Source organism: Zingiber officinale, chromosome 7B (assembly GCF_018446385.1).
Source record: "Zingiber officinale cultivar Zhangliang chromosome 7B, Zo_v1.1, whole genome shotgun sequence".
NCBI lineage: Eukaryota > Viridiplantae > Streptophyta > Magnoliopsida > Zingiberales > Zingiberaceae > Zingiber > Zingiber officinale.
Window position 1 is genome coordinate 23,355,316 of NC_055999.1, and position 21,700 is coordinate 23,377,015.

The 21,700-nt window shown below is 34.8% G+C and overlaps 3 protein-coding genes across 6 annotated transcripts; 1 reads left to right on the forward strand and 2 right to left on the reverse strand.

Annotated features, from left to right (window-relative positions):
- Positions 1 to 838: 838 nt before the first annotated feature.
- LOC122005545 (succinate--CoA ligase [ADP-forming] subunit alpha, mitochondrial-like) lies at positions 839 to 6,995 on the forward strand. The gene is made up of 7 exons (XM_042560621.1): positions 839 to 1,128; positions 3,544 to 3,753; positions 4,630 to 4,800; positions 4,865 to 4,988; positions 5,469 to 5,530; positions 6,272 to 6,353; positions 6,606 to 6,995. The coding sequence occupies exons 1-7, from the start codon at positions 904 to 906 to the stop codon at positions 6,743 to 6,745; spliced, it is 1,014 nt and encodes a 337-aa protein (XP_042416555.1). The 5' UTR covers positions 839 to 903; the 3' UTR covers positions 6,746 to 6,995.
- Positions 6,996 to 7,412: 417 nt separating this feature from the next.
- LOC122005546 (serine/threonine-protein phosphatase PP2A catalytic subunit) lies at positions 7,413 to 15,266 on the reverse strand. 2 transcript variants are annotated; one of them, XM_042560623.1, is made up of 11 exons: positions 14,941 to 15,266; positions 13,948 to 13,999; positions 13,128 to 13,211; positions 12,969 to 13,040; positions 11,135 to 11,206; positions 10,911 to 10,951; positions 9,421 to 9,487; positions 8,185 to 8,376; positions 8,020 to 8,109; positions 7,826 to 7,933; positions 7,413 to 7,692 (listed from the first exon to the last, which is right to left on the reverse strand). In XM_042560623.1, exons 1-11 carry the CDS (start codon positions 14,991 to 14,993, stop codon positions 7,627 to 7,629), a joined length of 897 nt encoding a protein of 298 aa, XP_042416557.1. In that variant the 5' UTR covers positions 14,994 to 15,266; the 3' UTR covers positions 7,413 to 7,626. The 2 variants fall into 2 exon arrangements, with proteins under 2 accessions (XP_042416557.1, XP_042416556.1); XM_042560622.1 differs by having other exon boundaries at positions 13,948 to 14,004; positions 14,944 to 15,264.
- Positions 15,267 to 15,827: 561 nt separating this feature from the next.
- LOC122005544 (glucan endo-1,3-beta-glucosidase 4-like) lies at positions 15,828 to 19,020 on the reverse strand. Of its 3 annotated transcripts, none has more exons than XM_042560619.1 (5): positions 18,698 to 19,020; positions 17,838 to 17,924; positions 16,258 to 17,514; positions 16,112 to 16,139; positions 15,828 to 16,019 (listed from the first exon to the last, which is right to left on the reverse strand). In XM_042560619.1, exons 2-5 carry the CDS (start codon positions 17,890 to 17,892, stop codon positions 15,890 to 15,892), a joined length of 1,470 nt encoding a protein of 489 aa, XP_042416553.1. In that variant the 5' UTR covers positions 17,893 to 17,924; positions 18,698 to 19,020; the 3' UTR covers positions 15,828 to 15,889. The 3 variants fall into 3 exon arrangements, with proteins under 3 accessions (XP_042416553.1, XP_042416554.1, XP_042416552.1); XM_042560620.1 differs by having other exon boundaries at positions 16,244 to 17,514; positions 17,829 to 17,924; XM_042560618.1 differs by having other exon boundaries at positions 17,829 to 17,924; positions 18,698 to 19,019.
- Positions 19,021 to 21,700: the final 2,680 nt, after the last annotated feature.

Sequence of the window (21,700 nt, forward strand, 5' to 3'; positions counted from 1 at the left end):
TACTCTTCACCAACTTGATGAAACTTATTTAAACTTATCAAAATCATTTTAAATAATTAAAATCACTTCAAAAACAACTATAGAAACTACTAAATAGCAACTACAATACTACAATAATATTATATTAGATGTTAGATACTGTTGCAACTACATAGTAGTTTATATATCTTATAGTAGCTAGTCATAGCTACTACAAGAAGACTAAAAATAAAGAATAATATTATAGCAACTACTTTATAATTTTTACATGTTATAGTAGCTGCCAATAACTATGATAACAATATTAGAATAAAAGATATTTTAATGGGGTATTTCCATATGTGATGCAAGCTAGTGGACTTAGGAACTTATATTATACTTGTTTTGTATTTATTTTTTGAAACATTTTACTGAAAATGTCATTAAATGTATGATGAAAAGCTATTAATTGTTCATATCAATGAAAAGTGTCAGCAAACATAGTATTGTATATTAAAATATATTTTTATCATATTTATATTTATTTTTCCAATTCCAGTCATGCTCTTTCTTCATTTCTTCTCGGTTCAATTTATTATTTATTTTTTGTTTTATGTAAATCAACATTAAATTCTAATTGGCACTAACAATGATACTAATTTATCAAGATAGTTTTTTTTTTAAATGAAAAGATCCCACAAAAGTTAACTTCACTATTTGGTAATTATTTCGATAAAAGTCCAAACTAAATAAAAAATAAAAATTAAGGAACAAAGTAAAGAAATTTTACCAAAACCAATTTGGGAATTTATTCATTCATTCATTTATTTATTTAAATAAAACATAATTTAAATAAATATAAATGAAACCTGACGGAGAAATGTGTTTCGAACCAACTCAAGTCTAATAACCCGGAGAAGCCCTCGGAGTCGGCGGCCCCTTGCGATGTCTCGCCAAGCGTCGAAGTTGATCGGATCCATTGCCTCCAAGATCTTCGCCAACCCTACAACCTCTTCCCGGCCGCCCTCCCTTTCCCGGAGCTTCAACGCCGCGGCATCGCCTTCACCGGCGGTCTTCGTCGACAAGAATACCCGTGTGATCTGCCAGGGCATCACCGGAAAGAACGGGACCTTCCACACTGAGCAGGCCATCGAGTATGGAACCAAGATGGTGAGAGCCACAGCATCACCCCTTATCTCTCTACTATAGAATGGTTGATGTGGATTTTTTTTTTTTATATATACAAAGATTGATTTCGTCTGTGGAATTTGTTAGTTTGGATCTGTAACTCGTTCTGTACCTTGTGCTTTTGAGTTCCTGTCATTTTTCTTCTTTTTTTTTTTCCCATTTTCGTGTACGGGAGATGACTGCGATTTCTTCTGCATTAGGGTTTTCTAGTTAACCGTAGTGGTCCTTTTTCCATACTCGTGTGTTTGGTCAATGATTAATGATACTTGCTATATGTCTCACAATTGCCATTGCTTCTGCATTAGGGTTTTCTAGTTAACCTTAATGGGCCCTTTTCCCCTGCTCGTGTGTTTCGTCAATGATTAATGATTCTTGCTTTACATCATGACAATTGCCATTTATTCTGCATTTGAGTTTTCTAGTGGTGTTTTTTTCCCTTGTTTTTGTGTTCGTCATGATTCTTGCTTTGCATGATGACAATTTTTTGATATGGTAGCTATATTTAGGTTGACTGAAACACCTTCCTGAGTGAGTTTTTTTTTTTAAAAAAAAAACTATTCATCATGATTAGTTGTTACTGGTAGTTTATTTAAGTGTATGATAGAAGCAGATTTAAAAGTTAATAATTGTAATATGTATTCTATAGCAAAGTCATAATTTGATCTAAAATTTTGTCAACAATTACAATGTTCCCTATCAATTTGATGCACTGTTTAGTATCAATTAAGGTAGCTGGTGCCTTTTCACGAGTTCTTTTTGCACTTCAAATTATATAATACACAAATCAAAATGATGTCAAGGTTATTTTTTATTTTTATTTTTTTTGATATGTTGGGAAGGGGAGCCTTGGCGCAACGGTAAAGTTGTTGCCATGTGACCAAAAGGTCACGGGTTCGAATCTTGGAAACAACCTCTTGCAAAAAGCAGGGTAAAGCTGCGTACAATGGATCCTTCCCCGGGACCTTGTATGGCGGGAGCTTTGTGCACCGGGCTGCCCTTATTTCTTTGATATGTTGGGCTTAATTCTAAGTTTGTTAGCAAAAAAAAAAAAATTATCTGATGATGGAAAATAAGAGGGAATCACTATTGAGTTCTTGGATCATTGTTGTTTGATATAGGGATTTGTAGATTCAAAGCCAAGATGTTTATGCAAAACAAGGAATTTAACAGGAATGCAATATTTTGTGGAGTGAAGAAAGCGTGATCTAGATATAAGTTATCATAAGCAATCTAGGCATCTCTAAAATTTGGGCTCTTCCTATATCCTCTACATATCCATGTAGGATACTTCCAAGTCAATACTTATCCCTTAACTTTGTAGGAGTTTTATAGATAGTTGCCATATACTTAGATCCGTATCCACATTAGACAATTATATCCTTGTTCAAATATGATCGGTCGGAGTTCCTATGAGAAAGCAGGGCCACATGTGATATTGTTTAGAATCTCAGGGCCAACCTCATCATGGATTTGTAGCTCCATACTCTGGAAATTATGGATAGGTTTTGAGGGTTGGGCATCCTTTTGTACAATGCCTTGGTGGAAAGAGGAATCCTTTGATGGGGATTCCCTTAGAAGCCTGGGGGAGAGCCAATTGGCTTCTTTGTGATTGGGTAGGTAGTGGAAGTGCGGTAATGGATGGGGAATACAGCTTATTATTGGAGAATTTTTGTTGGAGAATCTTGATGCAAGATGTTGAGGACATATTCACAAAAAGAAAAATTGTGGAAATATCAAACTATTGCCGCAATTGATGTTGGAAAACTGTCTCTAAACAAAGCATTCAGAATTGTTTCAGCCTTAAAATCAAATGACCAATCTTTTGCTTGAGGTCAATGTACAAAACCTTGCTAAGTAAGTTAATACACAACAGTTTAAACCTTGGATCAAACGCTCCATCTTTTACCTGCTATCAGTATGTGTAATCTTTCTAAGCTAGTTATTTTGACATATTAATATTGTCATGGTTGGAGTGTAATGATATTACATAGAGCTCAATGTAGAGAGAAGTTTTATCTTGCTGACATCAATTAGTTGGGATGAACATGGCCTAATGATGACAATGAGTGCCATACTGTCGAATATTTCAGACAATGTAAATAATGGATTGAGCACACTGGTACAAATACCCTATTTCACCATGTCATAGTTAATCAAAGCTTTTGCGACAATGGATTATTGATCTACGAATAGATATCTATAGGAATCCACAAGAATTTCCATCATAGCTTTCTGTCTAGCATTGCTGAGGAAGCTACAATGCAGTAGTTATTTTTCTTCCTGTTTTTTTTTCTCGTACTTAGTTTTGTTCTGTGAATATCATAGGTTTTATTCTAACATCTTGGACATGTATTGGCTGATTAATTTCGTGATGAATCATTGCTCTCTTTGCTGTAGGTTGGTGGGGTGACACCAAAGAAAGGTGGAACTGAACACTTAGGTCTTCCAGTCTTCAATACAGTTTCAGAAGCAAAGGCTGAGACAAAAGCTAATGCATCAGCTATTTATGTCCCTCCTCCATTTGCTGCTGCTGCAATTATGGAGGCAGTGGAAGCTGAGCTAGATCTTGTTGTATGTATCACTGAAGGAATTCCTCAACATGACATGGTAACTCTCAAGTTCTTATTGATCTTTCTATACCTGTTGTGGAGTAATTTTTTTCTATGGTTTGTCCATGGATTATCTTAGTTTCCCATATCCATTCTGGGTGGTGATTAGAGTAGTATGAATTTGTCAGTAGACCACATATCATTTGCATTGCTATGATATTGTAATTTAGTTATGGGCTAATGAAGGAATTGCATAGATGAATGAACTATTTTTAACTTGGCTTAAGAATTTTGGGGTACGATTGGTATTAAAACAAATATATCTGGGGCATGGGGTGGTGTTTGTCAATCACTGCCACTGTGATAAGTGGAGCTACAATTAAACCTAGCATGCCAAGGGGTGATTACGAGTTGTGTTGGATTTCAGGTTGTTAAATCTTAAGTGGGGTAGATTATGATAGCCCTACTTATCCTAGTTGACAGATCCTGTTTCCCTCCTGTTCCCATTTCTAGCTACTCTCCTGGCATGTTCCAAATGTACCTTCACTATTATTTATATCTAGCTCATTTACACCTGGCCTCAACATCAGTGCCTATTATCTTTACCTGCCTCTACCTTTATACCTCCCTCCTTTCCAGAAGTTTTGCCACCCTCTTCCACTCTGATCTGTGACACCAACCTGCCCTCATATAATCCACTTCTTTGGATAATGTGATCTCTCCTTTGGCCTTTTCAGCACATCCCTAGCCCTCGCCACTTTACCACTATGTGACACAACTCACATAGTAAATAGCTTATCAGGTTTACCTTATCACATTTCAAGTAAATAGTTTTATCTGTCATTGAGTTTATGGCGTTTTACAATGTTATCTAGGCAGATCTGTTGTTTTATGGGATTTCATAAAAGTTAATTACCAATTGTCTGAATGTCAGGTTCGAGTAAAAGCTGCTCTCAACAAGCAATCAAAAACTCGATTGATAGGACCTAATTGTCCTGGTATCATCAAACCAGGAGAATGCAAAATTGGAATAATGCCTGGATACATCCACAAGCCAGGACGAGTTGGGATTGTTTCTCGATCTGGTACCTTAACATATGAAGCGGTATGTATGACAACTTGGTATTGTAAGTCATTTCTGAGAAACTAAGTAAGTGTTATACTTGTAGGTCTTTCAAACAACTGCTGTTGGTCTTGGACAATCAACTTGTGTAGGAATTGGTGGTGACCCTTTTAATGGAACAAACTTTGTTGATTGCATATCAAAGTTTCTTGAAGATTCTCAGACTGAAGGTCAGTTGAAGACCAGGACAAACATTTACAGTTGCTTCGTATCTAGTTGAATTCATGGAATTTTGTCCTTTTGGTTTGCTTATAGAAGAGAATCAGTTGGGAGACTACATGAAATTGGTACATATTAGTATTGCTAATGTATGTAAATCCTAGATTAGGAACCAAATTTTGAGTCTGGATTAGGAACCAAATTTTGGTTGTGTAGAAGTTGAAAATATTAACCTATTTTAGACTTGGGTTAGGATTGAGTAAAAGTGTTGGGTTGGATCTGATTTGTAGTTGATCATAATCCCAGATCTATCCTTATTCTCAGTTATGTAATTGTTTTTTTAGTTTTTTTTTTAAATTATAAAGATATTTTCTTTAAATCATTAGTACAGCAGTCTTAAATTTCTTCCCAGTTATTTTGCTGACATAATAATGTTTCTTGTTTCAAGCTGAAGAGTTAAGTGTGATTCCTCATTATGACTTGTTTTTCAGGTATTGTTCTTATAGGAGAGATTGGAGGAACTGCAGAAGAAGATGCTGCTGCACTAATTCAGGTCATGTGTTTGTCCTTTTCTCTCTGAATTTATGATTGTCTTTCATTTCTTGAGCTTGAGCATGTTTCACTTCAATGTGTAATCTGCACATATTTGTCTAATAAGCTTCAAAGTTGTTATTAATTTCTCCCAAAGCTACTGCACTTCATGTGGATGTATTATGGAAGAATGATTTTGTAGTGCATCCATTTATTTCCTCAGCGTGTCAGTTATGAGTTTGTTTAACTATTAAATATTAGCATATGTTCATTGGTTAAAAGACTTCCCAAGGTATATATCCTAAAGAGTATAATGCCACACTTAAGGTATGGACATTCTCAAAGAGACCGCAGATTTCTATAAGTGGTCAAGTTGAATCAATAGTTTGGTGTATGGCCCTACTTGTCACCCTTAAACTGACTCAAGATAGCTAGATACTGGTGGTGATACCAGATAATTTCACAAGTTTTTCATGTTTCAGTAACTGTTCCATTTCTCATAAACATTCTCTGCCATCTAAACTTTATTTCTATATGTATTAATCATTTCATATTTGGTTGTCAATAAAAAGTATTATCTCAACGAGTCATTTTGAACAGATCAAAAAGATTGTCAGAGATATATGAAAGTTAATAGTTGTTTGGGGGACTGAATATAGTAGAATGGAATATACTTAGCGGCTGGATGCATCTATATTTTTCTGGGTTCATTTACTGATAGAATTTTATGCTGATTAGCATTTGTTTTTTGCTGGCTAAACAGGAAAGTAAAACCGAGAAGCCAGTTGTAGCCTTTATAGCTGGTCTTACAGCACCACCAGGACGCCGAATGGGTCATGCTGGAGGTTTGTGCCATATCTCCTAAACTAATTTGAGATGTCATTTTTGGTTTAAAAATTATGAAGTACTGAATGTTAAGTGCGGGTGGAAATCAAGGTTTCTAATGCTTGCTATAGTCAGTACTACCAGGTCAACATGGTTTCTATGGCGATAGAGATACTCATTGTTGTTTGACCTCGCCCAATTCTGTTTTGCCGCCATCAAGAATGGATTATGTTTTTTCCCGTCTCAAGCTAACTGCCAATACTTTCGTGCAGCTATTGTGTCAGGAGGGAAAGGTACTGCACAGGATAAAATCAAAATTCTACGAGAAGCAGGAGTAACAGTAGTTGAATCGCCAGCAAAGATTGGTGTGGCGATGCTTGAGGTATTCAAGCAGCGTGGTCTTGTTCATTAGAAGGCACGCATCTCATTGTGATTTGATGCGGTTCACAGAAATGCATCATTTTCCCCCTTTTCTAACCGAAGCATTTTGCTTTGGCCAAAGTCTTTAATGCAAGGTTTCTTCAATAATGAAGAAAACTCCAGATGTTTGTGTCGCTTTCATTACCAGTCTTTTACTGCCATATGTTTGCTGATTATTTGTTGGGCTGCAGGCTCAATGCAATTTGCAATTACAATGACAATATCACGTTGTGTTCTGCTGAGGTTGGGTATATGAATTTTATTCTCGTTGAACATTTTATAAAATTATAAAGGTCATACAACGTACTGCAACCCTTTACATCAATATTGGAATGTCTGAATACAACGAACATAAACACCCCAACACTTAACAAATAGCATTGGTTCACTCGATCTCAGCTTTAAAGAAAACATGAATGCCTAGCAATATTGAATCTTACTTCGCTACTGCCGCTAGGGTAGTAGACAATGCCAAGGAATGGAAGTAACATACAAGTTACAACTGCCTACATGAGATGATGTAGTAAGATACACAAAATCCATTCTTAGCCTATACAAGTTTCGTTAAAAGGTGCTAAATTACTGTCTTAGCAGCGGACAGACCAATCCAGTCGCTCTACAACATTAAATAACAGAAACGTGAAGGAACGTGGGGAAAATAAGACGAAGGGAAAAAATCCCCTTGAAAATTATATGTGCTGCATTACAACCTTGTGTAACAAGGATTAAAACTTACAAAAACATTATACAAGATATTCATCTACAGAAATATAATCTTACTATCGAACTTTTGAGGATTATGCAATCACGACCTCATCATCTAGCAACCATCACTCCTGTCAGGAACCAAACAATATGCCTCTACTCTTTGGCTTACAGAAAGTAGTCAGGAGTCCTGCGGGTTACATCAGGCTCTCCTCTCCTAGGTGCTGGTTCAAACTGCAACACAGAATATTAACTCTATCAAAACATTGCCATAAATCCCTTGATATCAACAAACATATTCGCCAAAATGAAAATGGATTAAACAAATATTACGAAATTGAATGATTCTGTCGTTTCTAAGTGACACCTGAATAAATGTCTGCCCTTTACATTCATCAACTTCCATTATGGAAGCCATGTTTCCGCATCGATAACAATAATTTGGTGCACTAAATATGGTGACCACCTTTTGTTCCTGTTGAAAAGAGTTATTATTAAAACTTACACTTCCTAATCTGAGACGAGAAAAATGAAAAACAGTTGATCAATGTAGAAACTTGCATGTCCCCAATTATATCCCTCCATAACCAGTTGATGAGCTCTGGCTATTAATTTGAGATTGTTGGTATGGTTGAATTGCTCAGATATATCCTGAAAGATTCACAATGAAGTGATGAAAGGTGATCCATGGTAAACATAGACAACTATAAAGAGAACAGAACATACTTGGCCAAAAGTGTAACCAGCACCACGTGGAGAAATACCCCAACCACATCTATCATCAGGATCAGACCACAAAAGATCACACATGGGCCCTTCATGAGGAACTTCTTGGACACGATCAAAGTTTCTTATGCTGTCAAGAGTTTCGATAGATGGAGATAATCCACCATGTAGACAGAAAATTTCTGATTCAACCTGAGAACAAAATTTTTAGTTTGATAGGATGTTATTCATTTCAGAATCATGACAAATGAAGGTGTCACTTCAACTAAAAAGTTATTCAATCACTATAAAATGACAAACAAACAGTTCTATATGAAAATAAATAAATAAATCTTCAAATTAAATTGCTCCTAAATCTGCTAGCCAAAACCTTGGGTGTTGATGCACATCACACTAAGCAAAAATCTATCAGTTTCTCCCTGAATGAACTAGTTAGTTTTTTAATTTTTTTACTTGAGGTATCCTTGCTTAACATCTATTTAACAAATACTATATCAGCTTACTGTCACAAGCAACAGGGTGATCAATCTAGTCAAAGGACATGCCACTGAAAAAGGATGTGGATAATAGCATCACTTGTGTCCAAGAAATATATTTTCTAAGAAAGCTCCCCATGGAAGATCTTAATCCTGTAAGTGAATCCATCCAGCTTAGGACACCTAAAGTGATTCTACTTCTACACTGCCAAAAAAAAATCAAGCAATTAGAATAAAATACTACCTGATGACATTCAAGATAATCAATCCAAGAGTCTTAATTTTTATGGTGAATACATGAAATGCACACACAGACAATTGTAAGTCGTTCTCATGGTACCACAAAAACAAACAACTACTAAAATGTAAATCCAGTCAATGATTTTAAAATGAACCAAACCATTTCAAGAATCTTGACCTTCAAAAGAATAATAAGACAACTTGTTTACTGACAATTAAAGAGAATATCCAAACACCTAAATGATAAACAAATAAAAAAAGGTAAAACCTGTATAATTTGCATCCAAAATATAACTAACCATTCTAACAAAGGTTACTCACAATTGCAAACAAAGGTTACTCACAATTGCACAAATGGCTGTGCACAGAGAGAATTTCATACTGTTAATTTAAAATCAAAAGCTAAACATCTAAGAGAAGTTGGAATTATTCATAATTAATATACGGTATATTGATATCATAACCAAAGAATTGTAGAATATTCAGCAAGATTCTTCAAGAAATGGTAGGGAGCACGAACCAATGCCGTCAATGGGAAATAATCAAAAAGATCGGTGAAGATCTTCCATACATTTGCATTGCCATATCTGGATCAGAAAATAAAATCCAATGATTGCCAAATAAGATCATAATCACTAAAATTCCAATGAAACAAAAGCTAAACGTCATGGCATACTCGCTGATCCTGATTGCAAACCCAAACGTCCAGAATTCAAAACACAAAGGCAGATCTGTGACAACCATAACCTGATACACCGGCAAGATTTTCTAGAGATTTTTTTGTAATCAATCTCCTTTGGCTAGAGAAAGTGTAATAAGACTATGGTATGGTCAGTCACCTTTAATTCAATATAGTTTGAATTAATTTTAATGAAGCAAATATAGTTTAGGGTTCAATATAGTTTGCATTAATTTAAATGAGATAATAACATTTTTTAACTGCATAAACTATATGTAATCAAATGCAGCCCCCTCCAAAATCTGCACAAGTAGCTGCTTATAATCTTATAAAACAAAACCATGGTCATTTAAGAGATCAAGATACTATTTAGTCACATTACCTTGCAAAAGTGGATTGAGACAAACACCAGTTTTTAAGATTGATGTTGATAATAGGTCTGTTCATGTTCAAATTGACAGGATTAAGTTTGCATTTCTTAGAATGTTTTCTTCTGCATGGTCAACTAGCTTGTTCTCTTTGCTTAGGCAGGCTGTAGGTATAAGCATGCTTATACTCCATCTTGTGGACTGCCATTTATCCTGTACACACCCTCCATTAGTTGAGTCCTAAGCTAATCATCTGAACCAGGATTTCTTTCTAACAAATAAGCATTCATTTCCAAACTAAAGTTAAACTGCAGACAAGCTTTGACAAATTAATTAAGTTAAATTACAGATGAGCTCTAAATTTCGATAGTACTATAATGCAATATACAAAGGATTATTTAGTTTTTTAAAAAATAAAGAAAGTATTTGCTCTGAAATTCATGAAGTGTGTGAGTTTTTAGATAAAATATAAAATCACATTGTATCAAAGAAACACTAGGAAACTTAAGCAGACTCATAAAATCATATCTAACTCTATTTACGACAAATGTTCATTGCAGCATTATATAAATAAAATAGAAAGAAAATGCATCCATATGAGAAGGAAAAGAAATGGCATGGTCTCTCTCGGTAAAATTCAGTAAAATTGTCGTGGACAAAAATAGTGAGAAAAAAATGACAAATTAGCTCAGCTTCTTATAGATGTTACACGGAAATACTGGCTAAACAAAGCATAACAAGATAAACTTGTCGCACACAAAAACCATATCAACAACTCTTCTTTCTTATAATATAAAAATGATTCTATTTGCCCAGCTAACCACATTGGATAACAGATAAGTGCAGCACAATAAGGGATGATAAGTAACACAGCCGGAGAAAAAAGAAATTGTGTCTGGGAGCAGATATTAAAACATAGAAACAGGTCACACTAATCTTAGAAACAAATAGCACAGGACTTACTTTCTCAGGCATTCATCATAAAATCCATAAACTTGGGTAATCTGCAACAAAATAAAAAGAAAAATTTATATTGTCAGCAAATAAATAAGATGAATCACTAGGAATACAATGAATATAGTTGAAAGAAATATATGATGTATCACTACCTTATGCAAAATAAGAAATTAAGATGCCAAAGTGAACATAGTTTAATGCAACATCATGCGAAATTTAAAGCATTATACCTGACGACTCTCATGGTTTCCTCTGAGAATAGTGATTCGCTGAGGATAACGCACCTTGAGAGCCACCAAAAGCTGATCATACAGAATAAGTTGCTACATCAGTATTCTAGCAATTTACTAAGTGATCTAAAGTTCTCATATAAACAATCAAAGGAGATTGGTTCCTATCAGAATCATTAAACCCATATGATTGTAGAAAGAAAAATCAGAACATTTAACCAATTCATCTCAATGACATCATAAGTCATAAGCATAACGAAAAGCATCCACACTTTTAGAGAGTGAATTTGATGATTACTATAAAGTAACCAATCATGTTTGTATTTCAACAGTTGAAGTATTTGATAGCTAACAAAAAAATTTAGTTTTTGATGTTTTACTACCTGCTTTGAAATATCACCCACATTGAAGCCCGGAGTGTTTGGGAGAGCTTTTGCTTATTTAAAAGTGATTCTTATAGAAATTATTTTAAAATTAACGAGAAGCTAAAGTATGGAATGTTTGGAAATAGAAGTCAAAAGCTAATGCAAAGTAAAGTTTGAGTGGCTGATGAATAATTACTTCCAAACTTAATTTTTAGTTAAATGACAACAAATCCTTAAACTATATAAATTATTTTTTTTAATAATCTAAATATAAGTTTGATACACTATTTGTTTATATAATTATTATTATATTTAAAATATTGTATCAAAATTATTTTTTATAATGAAAAAATATATAAAATTAATAAAATTTAAAATTTAAAAATGACAAAATTTATATAAATACACAAAAAATATGTATAAAAAATTCTAGAAAATACAAATTATATAAAAATATAAATGTTATTTAAAAAATAAATATTGCAGAAGTGTGATGGCAATTATATAAAACGGTAAATTTGTTAAGGGCAATTATGTAAAATAAGAAATTTATTAAAGACATAAATATCAACTTTTTAATTTTAGACCATAAACCAAAAAATCAAAAGCAAGAAAAAGCCAAGCATCAAATTCTTGCTTCCAACTTTTGAGTAAAAGTTACAAACACTCAAAAGTGCTTCCATGTAGCTAAAATCCAAGAAGCATAGAAGCTCTACCAAACACTCCCTAAGTGGTAGTCATGCATGTTGCACTTTCACAGAGAATTTAGGCACACTAGAGGACCCTTTTTAAGAAGGAATGAAGTGAAACATCATTTGTTAGTTTATGGGCTTTCCAAAGGTATTAAGTCTATTGTGGTCAAAGTCAAAAATAGATGTTAAACCTAATTAGTTGAGCTAACAATTGAAATGCGTGAAACCTTTAGTCACTAGTGCCAATTTTTAATTTTTTTTTATAATTTCCTGCTGTTCCTTTCAGTCATAAAGACACAGACATAGGAAAAATTCCTGATTTGCATAAGACCACCACAATCTTTCAGCTGTGGAAGACTGCAGTGAGCATTGTCTGTTCTAACTTGGGATCATATATGTGTTCTCAGCATCTAAGATCCGAGTTTGCCTTAGTACAGCTGCAGAAGCAAATTAGATTATGTGTGCTTCAGTGTTTGCATAGATTAGTTCAACCAAGTAATATTCACAACGCAAACACAGATAGCAATATATAAAAGGTAAAGTAAGGAATGCTAAAGCAGTAATTCTGTTCTCAGAAATTAAGAATCAAACTTCAGTTGTGTGTCACTATGGGCAAGACCATAATTGATGGACTAAAAAGTCAGCTCCATATTAAATGCGGAAGATGAGATTCATTGCAATTGGCAAGTTCAAAAATGACATACCATTAAGCATAAAGAAATCAAATACATCATAGCATGAACGAAACACAAAACAAGGAAAAGGCACCTTCCTTACCGTAACTGTCTCGACAGAGTAGTATCCACGATCCACATAATCGCCCATAAACAAGTAATTGGTATCTGGACACTAAATAAATGAAAACACATGATTAATTTGTTGGAATGATCAAATAGTTATCATAACTCATTTGTTTGTTTTCTCAATTGAGCACACCTTTCCACCAATTCGAAATAGCTCTGCCAGATCATGAAATTGACCATGAATATCACCACAGATAGTCACAGGGCTCTTCACTGGCTGAAATACTTCGATAAATTGTCAGCAAATAACAAAGAGTTTCCTGCTACATATCTCAAATAAAAAAGATGCAAGCACAGGATGAATTTGGAGCATCCAATATTCAGTTCACAAAATCAAACTAAAATCAACTTGTTAAGAAAAAGCCTCAGTTAGTCTGTCTGTCTGTCTATCAAAAACTAACAGAAGTAACAACCAACTACGAGTCCAACTTTTTGGGATCGGCTAAATAGATATCGCCTCGCCATCGAACGTCCTACATCACTATTTATATTATTAAATTACTCTCAAGTATATCAAATAGAGTTTTCTTTGGTTCATCACATCCAATAGATTCAACCTGTCTAATTATAACTCTATTTGTCATCTTTAAACATGTCCATTTAATCCAAACAGAAATAATTAGGATCAGTTTCAGTATATCTTTAGTTCTAAAGTTGAACAAAACTATTTTTGGTCTTCTAGGCTGATCTACTTTAGTTTGATTGGAACTTATTAGAAACCCATACGTCGAAAAAATTATAATGAAATGAAGGACAAGGAGTGTAGAAGAATATGGCGTGAAGCTACATATTCATCAGCGGAGCTGGATGAATTTCATATAACTACAACTATAAGATGATACTCAGGCCCACCATGCTTGTGAATAGCCTCCGGAAAATTAAAGACTATTTCTACAAAGGAAAAAAAAAAGTCTTCACTCCATTGATTAAATAACTCGCTAAAAATAAATTACCTGAACATTGTTTTCTTCCATCAAAACCTCCTTAGCCTTTTCACAAAGCACTCTAACCTGAAATTATGAATTCAAATAAACCAAAAGGGAATTCTGAACCTATTTATTAACCCATAATAATAAGCTGCAAATACCAGAAATTGTGCAGAACAATTAATAGACCAGATTAGCTAATGTTTTAACCATAGACACTATATTTTTGAACTTCTAGCATGATGCCAAAAGAAAAAAGGAAAACATTTACTTAAATTACTTGTTAATGATACAATAATTATTAATTGATAATAATACACTAATTGCATGCAAGGAACTTGCATAATATTTCCATTATTTCCATACATGTTCAGAGACTTCTGAAAGGAAGAACATCAAAAATAGCCGGATATAATCTTACTATAGTTTCTTAAGCAATTATGTTTAGAAACAAAACTACATCCTTTGCCAGCTAAACTATTTTCTATAACATTCAAGAAACCAAAGTATGTATATGGTTAAACTTAGGAGTCGCACACATATTCAGATAAACACATCAACAGATTTACCATTGAAACTGGCATAAACCAATCCAACCAAATTATTAAAACACATACAGGAATCAGCTAGGTCAAAAAGGGATTTTCCATAGTTGAAAAGCACAAGCTTCTCCATGGACTCCATTATCTAAACGACAGAAACCTAGATCGGTTCCTTAGAAAAGGAAGGGACAAAAATAACCATTAGAATAGATACAACAACAATATCCACCAATTCCAAATGTAAGTTCCTATGCTCGTCAAGAATCGCATTTTGGAAACCAAGCGCACACCACCTAACAGCCTCGCAGATCCCTAATCGAAATGACATTTTGCCATAAAGAAGCACCCACTCCTCCTCCGATCTTGCAGGAAAACACATGCATCAACCAAAAAACACCAGAACCTTCATCCAACCAAAAAGGGCACAGATCTAAGACAGAAATCGAACAAAATAAGCCAAGAACCAAGAGCGAGAAGCAACCTCCTGTTCGGAGAGCGGCTTGCACTGCATGAGCTGCGCGATCTGCTCATCCAGGTTGCCGTGGGTGTCCGAAGCCGGTACGGGACTCGCGCTCATCTTGGCCTTACCAACACCCTCGCCCGAGAGACGCCTCCGACAGCAGGAATCGAAGCGCTAACCGTAAGCTTTGCGCTCGGTAGATCCGCACCAAGCGACTTCGTCGCCCTTCTCCTTTCCCTCCCACCAAAACAGCAATCCGTGGCTTCGACGGCGACAAACGAGGACAAGAACAAGGACGTGGAAACCCTCGCCGCTGGAACCTGGCGCGGTCTCTTTATTTCAGATCCCCTATATTTAGGAACTGCGCCTATTCGCAGGATTAGCTGTTGAACGCAGGGCAGGAAAAACATTAGTTCAAGGGCGTGACGATGAACGAGTGTCTACTAAGATGAAATTTCAGGGATATTAACGTAATTGCTGTCTGCAGAGAACAGCTGATGGAGTAACCTGACGGTCTTCCCAGGTTCACTCCTGGTAACGAACGGTCGCAAGCGATTCGAGCAGGTGAATCGAACGGATTAAGAGGATGGAGATCGGAAGGAACCCACAAAATGGGCGATGACGTCGGGGTGCCTTTGCTGCCACGCCTGAGACAGGAAACAGGCTATAGTTTATCTGGTATATCTGTTGCCCCCAGGCCGTGTGATATCGAGAGAGCTTGAAGACACTAAACTCACAGTATGCACTTTGACACTGCACAATACTTCTGCGACATTCCTTTGGCTGCCAGGCTAAGAGCAAGAAGACAACAAGTGAATGGCAACATAAGTCGATACTGATGATCGAAATACAAATTAAGGATGAGCAATGGACTCGGCAACTCAATCGTCTACTGCTTGTGGAGATGACAACAATCTTTAGAGGATTTGCACAAAATTGAACTGATCATTCACAGTTGCTTTACATGTCAAACTAGAAATGGTAGTGCAAAAGTTGCTAGAAAAGCAGAGAAAATCTGCACTCTTGATGCTCGACTAGAAGGGCCAACTGGTCCAAAGGCACCTGTTCCTCCCTCAGTGGTGTTGCTCGCCCCCGTGCTGCAATTGCCGATCAAATTAATCACAAGAAACTTAAGAAAAGTGTTTGCTTGCACAGACTAAGCAAAAGAATCTTCTTCTACATCACTCACCTTCCGGCAAAGATGCATGAACCATGGCCTGCAAGTGAGAAAGTACCAGTCAATCTCATTGAGTATATGCAGGTACATGACAAGTTAAGACATCTAAAACTATAGAGAGCTTAATCTTGCATTTTGTTTTACCAGATGAAGCTTACTTGGATCTGTTCTGGTAACCATGGCCGTGTTACCAAAGCTGCAGGTACCACCACTTGCTTGAGCTCGATGGTAGTAATCATTGAATGCATATGAGGCAAGTGCTACGAGATTGCCTGCCTGATAGCATGGTTGCCCAGGTTGGATAGCACTGCAGTTTGCTGAACCAGTTCCGCAAGCCCAATCTAATCCTCTCTTAAGTGCTGTGGTATCTGCACTAGAGTTTGCGACACAGAAAACACCAGGCAGGGTAGATGAATTAGCAGGTGACTCGACCAAACCGCTAAAGGTCAAAGAGTAAAATGCAGTTCCGTTAGAAGAAAATATCCCCCAATTCTTTTCAGAAACAGGCCCTGGTTGTAGATCCTCATTGAACAACTCATAGACGTATGTACTAACTGGTGTAGTTGGTTGGCTAGGTGTGCCAGAACCATTTCGAACATGGCGAATAAGATTGGTGTTGTAGGCCAATGCATTATCGATGTTAGCATCTGGTTCATTCGATCCACCTAGTGATGGCCAACCAGATGCTGTCACCATCACTGGAATGCCAGAGAAGTTGAGTGACTGCATTGAGTAATAAGCAGCATCGACCATCGCATCGAACATGCTTGTGTACTGGAAATTTGTATTAGGATCGACAATCTGATTATTTGGATTTAGTGGCTCAAAAAGGGCGTACTCTAGTGGAAAGATACCTTGTCCCTCGGTGTAACCATAATATGGCTGCACATTTAGCATCAAAGGAGATCCTGTGTTCTTCAAAAACTGAATATACTGAGACATTATGGAGTTCCATGATGAGTTGAAGGATGCTGTTGATGGAGGAAAATGTTTGGGAATCATGTCCATTGATAGTGGACTTGAAACTTTAACCTGAAAGTTGAGATTCGCTGCGAGAAGAGCAGACTGGAGGTACTGCATAGCTGGAACAAGAACAAGAGCAGCATTTGGGATGGTTGTTAAAACTTCATTGCCTACGGCAATATAAGTAATGTTAGTTGCAGGAACATATGTGGCGACATTTTTATTCAGCCAGTCAGCAGCATCTGATCGTGATTCTCCTATTCGTAGCAACTGATCGTTGGGGACACCAACTATAACCTCTATTCCAGTATTTGCTAGGGCATTCAGCATTTGGTGGTCAGCATCAAACAATCGCACATGTTTAATCTGCTGAGTTTTCAGAATGGACACTATTTCAGTGGCTGATGGTAAAGTGGACATCTGAGTGCCGATATAAATCCCAACATAAGCACCTGCAAAATTTCGTTGACGCAGTAGGTAAGAAGATAGCAAATGCGAGTAGTTGATCACAACAGCTATTGAGGTTTGCTAAATTGTCCTTCTGCTGATAGGAAACTCAATGATTCGTGTATCTATACTGATAGGGAAATAGCAAAAACTTCATTATCAATCAAGTTTCTTAGAACCAAAATATAAAAACTAAACCACTCCTGGATTTGAAATACAGCCTGAATCGCAAATGCCATAAGATTAAACATCCGGAAATCAGCAAATATTAAGCTGATTGCAATTACAAAAGGAAATAAGAAGTCTATCATGGCAATACCTGACGCACTTGAGAACAAGAACAGAAGCGAGAATATAACTTTCTTGTACTTGTTGGACAACATCTGGCTTAACAAACTCCAGAGTGTAGTATGTCCTAGCAAATAAAATCATATAGAAGTATTAAGGACACAAAGAACCATAGTATGAGCTCATAAGACAGGTAACATGTCTATTAAAGTAATGGACCACAAATTGAATGATTTTAAGTTGTTAGCACTTGCATAATCCAAGTGCAGTATATGATAATCTTAATGAAAACCACATATCTCTGGCTTTCACATATTTACAGAACCAAAACTGAGAGCAAACTACGTGAGAAAAACTTGTCATTCTCACTATCTACCCATTGCAATTTCTACAATAAGCATATAAATCTTAATCACTTGAATTGCAAGTAGTCATTTGTCATATTCCCAGAATGCTGCTCCAGGTGCAACCCCCAGCTGACCAAATTACAGTACACATTTGACCTCTCGGTTTATCGCTCGCTACTTAAATGGCAAAGCAAAAAAAAAAAGACAATAATGCATTGCTACTTCAGTTGAAGTGGTGCAAAATAGAAACAACCAGTTAATCTGGGAACTCGTTCTTAAGGATAACTTGAAATAGAAAAGCATTTATTAGTGTAATATTTTAACGCCGGATTAGGGATTGCTGCCTAAACTCCAAAAGTCCCAAAATGTATGCACAAATCTATATCTGCCAAAAATAAAAATAAAGGAAAAAGGAAACAAATTTAAGCAAACAATCTAGTGCTAACACAGCAAAGGTCCTATTTTTCAGAGCATTTTAGAAACAATAACCCAAACGTGAATAAAAACTAAATAGTACAAAGGAAAAAAAAAAAGAGTGAAGAAGAAATATCACCTGCTGGCCACGGACAAGAGCTTAACAAAGGAAAGTGTGCATGTATTGATCTTTCTCAGCAAACCCTTTCACAAAAAGAAAAGGATGGCAAAAGAACCAAAAAAAGAAAAAAAGAGGCCCTTTTTTGCGGCCTTGTAAGAAGGAAAGAGGAGGGAAAGAGAACTTTGAGACTAAAGGCTCCGAGTGTGTTACAGCCAAGCGAACAAGAACAGTTCACTGAGCTTTTTGGGGGGAGAAGAACTGAAGCGGCAACAGAAGAGAAAGCACATGGAGCTTGGCAAATCTATGAGGAATCCCAAGAGGCCTCCAGGTTCTGTTTTTTTTTCTTTTTCTTTTTTTCCTTTTTCCATATTTTATGATTTTTGTTTCAGATTAGTCCCAAAACTTTCCATTTGGTGGTGATGTTAGTTTTCCATTTAGTCCAAGAATTTTCACACTTTGACAATATGACCCCTGCACTTTATATAGATTATAAAAGTTGTAAACTGTGAGGGACTCGTTTAAAACAAAAAAAAAATGAAAGCTATTGATTTAGAAAGAGCATCAGTTACACAATAAATAATAATGAGTTTTTGGGAGAAGGTGGAAGAATACATGGCAACAAATCGGGTTAAAGTATTAATTAATCATTAAGTTTCGAGGACCAGATGGCAAAAGCAATATTTCTGCCACTAATGAGTACTTTGCACTACTTTATTGGCAGTTTGCACCTCATTATTGAGCCAACTTAAGCAGTGACGCTAATGCCAAGGGATCGTCCCAAGATGTAGCACAGACGATGAACATATGATATCTTTAATGTAATAATCAGGGGTTGATTTTTAGGAATTGACAACCTGAGGTTTACCCCGCCATGCGTCTATGACCTGTGTACCTACATGAACCTCCCTCCATATCCGTGGGATCGGCATTAGGGAGGCCGTTTTTTTTTTTTTAATGCCAAGGGGTCAAGGTGATATTTGATTTAAAAAAAATGAAATGTAAAGTTAACAAATATAAAATAATTATTTAAAATATTTTAGACATATTTTAATTTTTTTAATAGTGAATAATATGGTAAAAATAAGGATGTCTTTTAAATTTTTTCGCTCAAATTCTTTTCACTTGTATTATGACTCTTCGTATGCAAAGAAGAGGAATTGGAGATTGGCTACATTTGAAGAAAAAAATTTATTTTTTAAATATTGATAGACCACTTAGCAAAGTAACGTACAAATTAAAGTTGACAAGTAACCCTGTGAAAATAACATTTTATCAGCCACTTTGAATTTGAAATTATTTGATTCTGAAGATTTACTTTTTCATTTTTTAACTTATGAAGATATTTTAAAACAAAAAATGAAAAATACAAAATATTTACAATATTATTTTGATATTTATAACAAAGAATTCTTTAAAAGTTTTAGAAAATGAAAAAAAATAAATATTTCCATAAATAACTATAATTAATTACTAATTCATCAATTTCATCAGTTTTTGGTCACAAAGGTTTCAAATGTCTAACTTGATCTACAACAGAGAGTTAGGAATTTTTATACTTTTTTTAAAACTTAAACAATAAGGGAAAATGTTTATTAATAATATTTATAAATTCATTAGATCTGAATATTGTAGAAAAAGTGAATAGCATATTGAGAATACAGAAAAATTCCATGTATTTGGTTGCATTTATTTATTTATTTAATTTTTGGTCGCATACATGGTGGCAGGGACTCTCTGTTTGAAGGACTGAAACGCAAATATGTAGTGTTTTAATGACTGATGAGTAATGAGTGATACATCATTTAATAAGCGTGTGCGATGGGCCCCCAAAGTATATCGTACGTGGCATTCTGGGACCAGCACTTGTTACTCGGGACAAAATTTGTCCAGTAAACCAACTCAATCGAACCGACCAAAATTTGAGTCGGTCCAATTAATAGGCAATCAGATCGGCAAATTTCCAAATCGCTTAGTAAATTTCCAAATACTTAAATCATTTATCTTAATTTTAAAATTATTAAAATCAGGTATCCAATACCTATTTTACTCATCCAGTCATTCGCCGAATAGAGCAATTGATTAGACATAATTTTTTTAAATAATTAAAAAATTATTACTCTAATATATTATATTAAAATAACATTTGAGAGTATAGAAATAATTAAAAATATATATTAAATTTAATTTCATATCATTTTAAATTTTTTTAAATCTATCGGTTTTGATTAAAATGATTGACCTAGAGATGTAGAAGCAGATCTATATTCGCCTAATTTTTTAATTATATTTATATTTTAAATATCAATTTAATATATTATATTGAGAAAAATAATTTTTTAAATTAAAAAAAAATTAATCAATTGTTTTGTTATAGGTATATTTATGTGATTATAAATGTAGCAATCCATTAAAATCTGGTTTAAATGATTAAAAAAATATGATTATCTTTCGGAAGTGTCCAATTTCGAATTCGGACGAAAGTGATTGATGGTCTAAAATGCTGAGAATTACGTAAAATTAAATTTTATATATTTATTTAGTTTTTCTAATTATATTTATACTTTTAAATATCAATTTCATCAAAATATTGTAAAAGTAATAATTTTTTAATTGTAAAAGATTGTTTAATCATTTTAAAAAAATTAAGTCTCAAACAATCACCGATTGAGCGGAATGAATGGAAGGGTAGAATGGATATTAAATATTTGATTTGGTAAAATACATGATTTAGATATGCAACCAGATTTTGATCTGATTTAACAGGGAAAAAAGAAATCAGCGGTTAATTTTCCCATAGGTAATTCGTCCTCCGGTTCAGACCCGAAAAATCAAACCAAATCGTCCTCCGGTTCAGACTTTATAAAAGAAAAGAAAATTTCAAAGAAGTGATATCAAAAATATCATTAAAAGTTTTGTTATTAATATTTAGAGGCTTAAATTCATATAATAATTTTTTAAAAAAAATAGTTATCATTCTAAATTTAAATGACTTCACGTTCGATACTTGTAATTTTATATAAA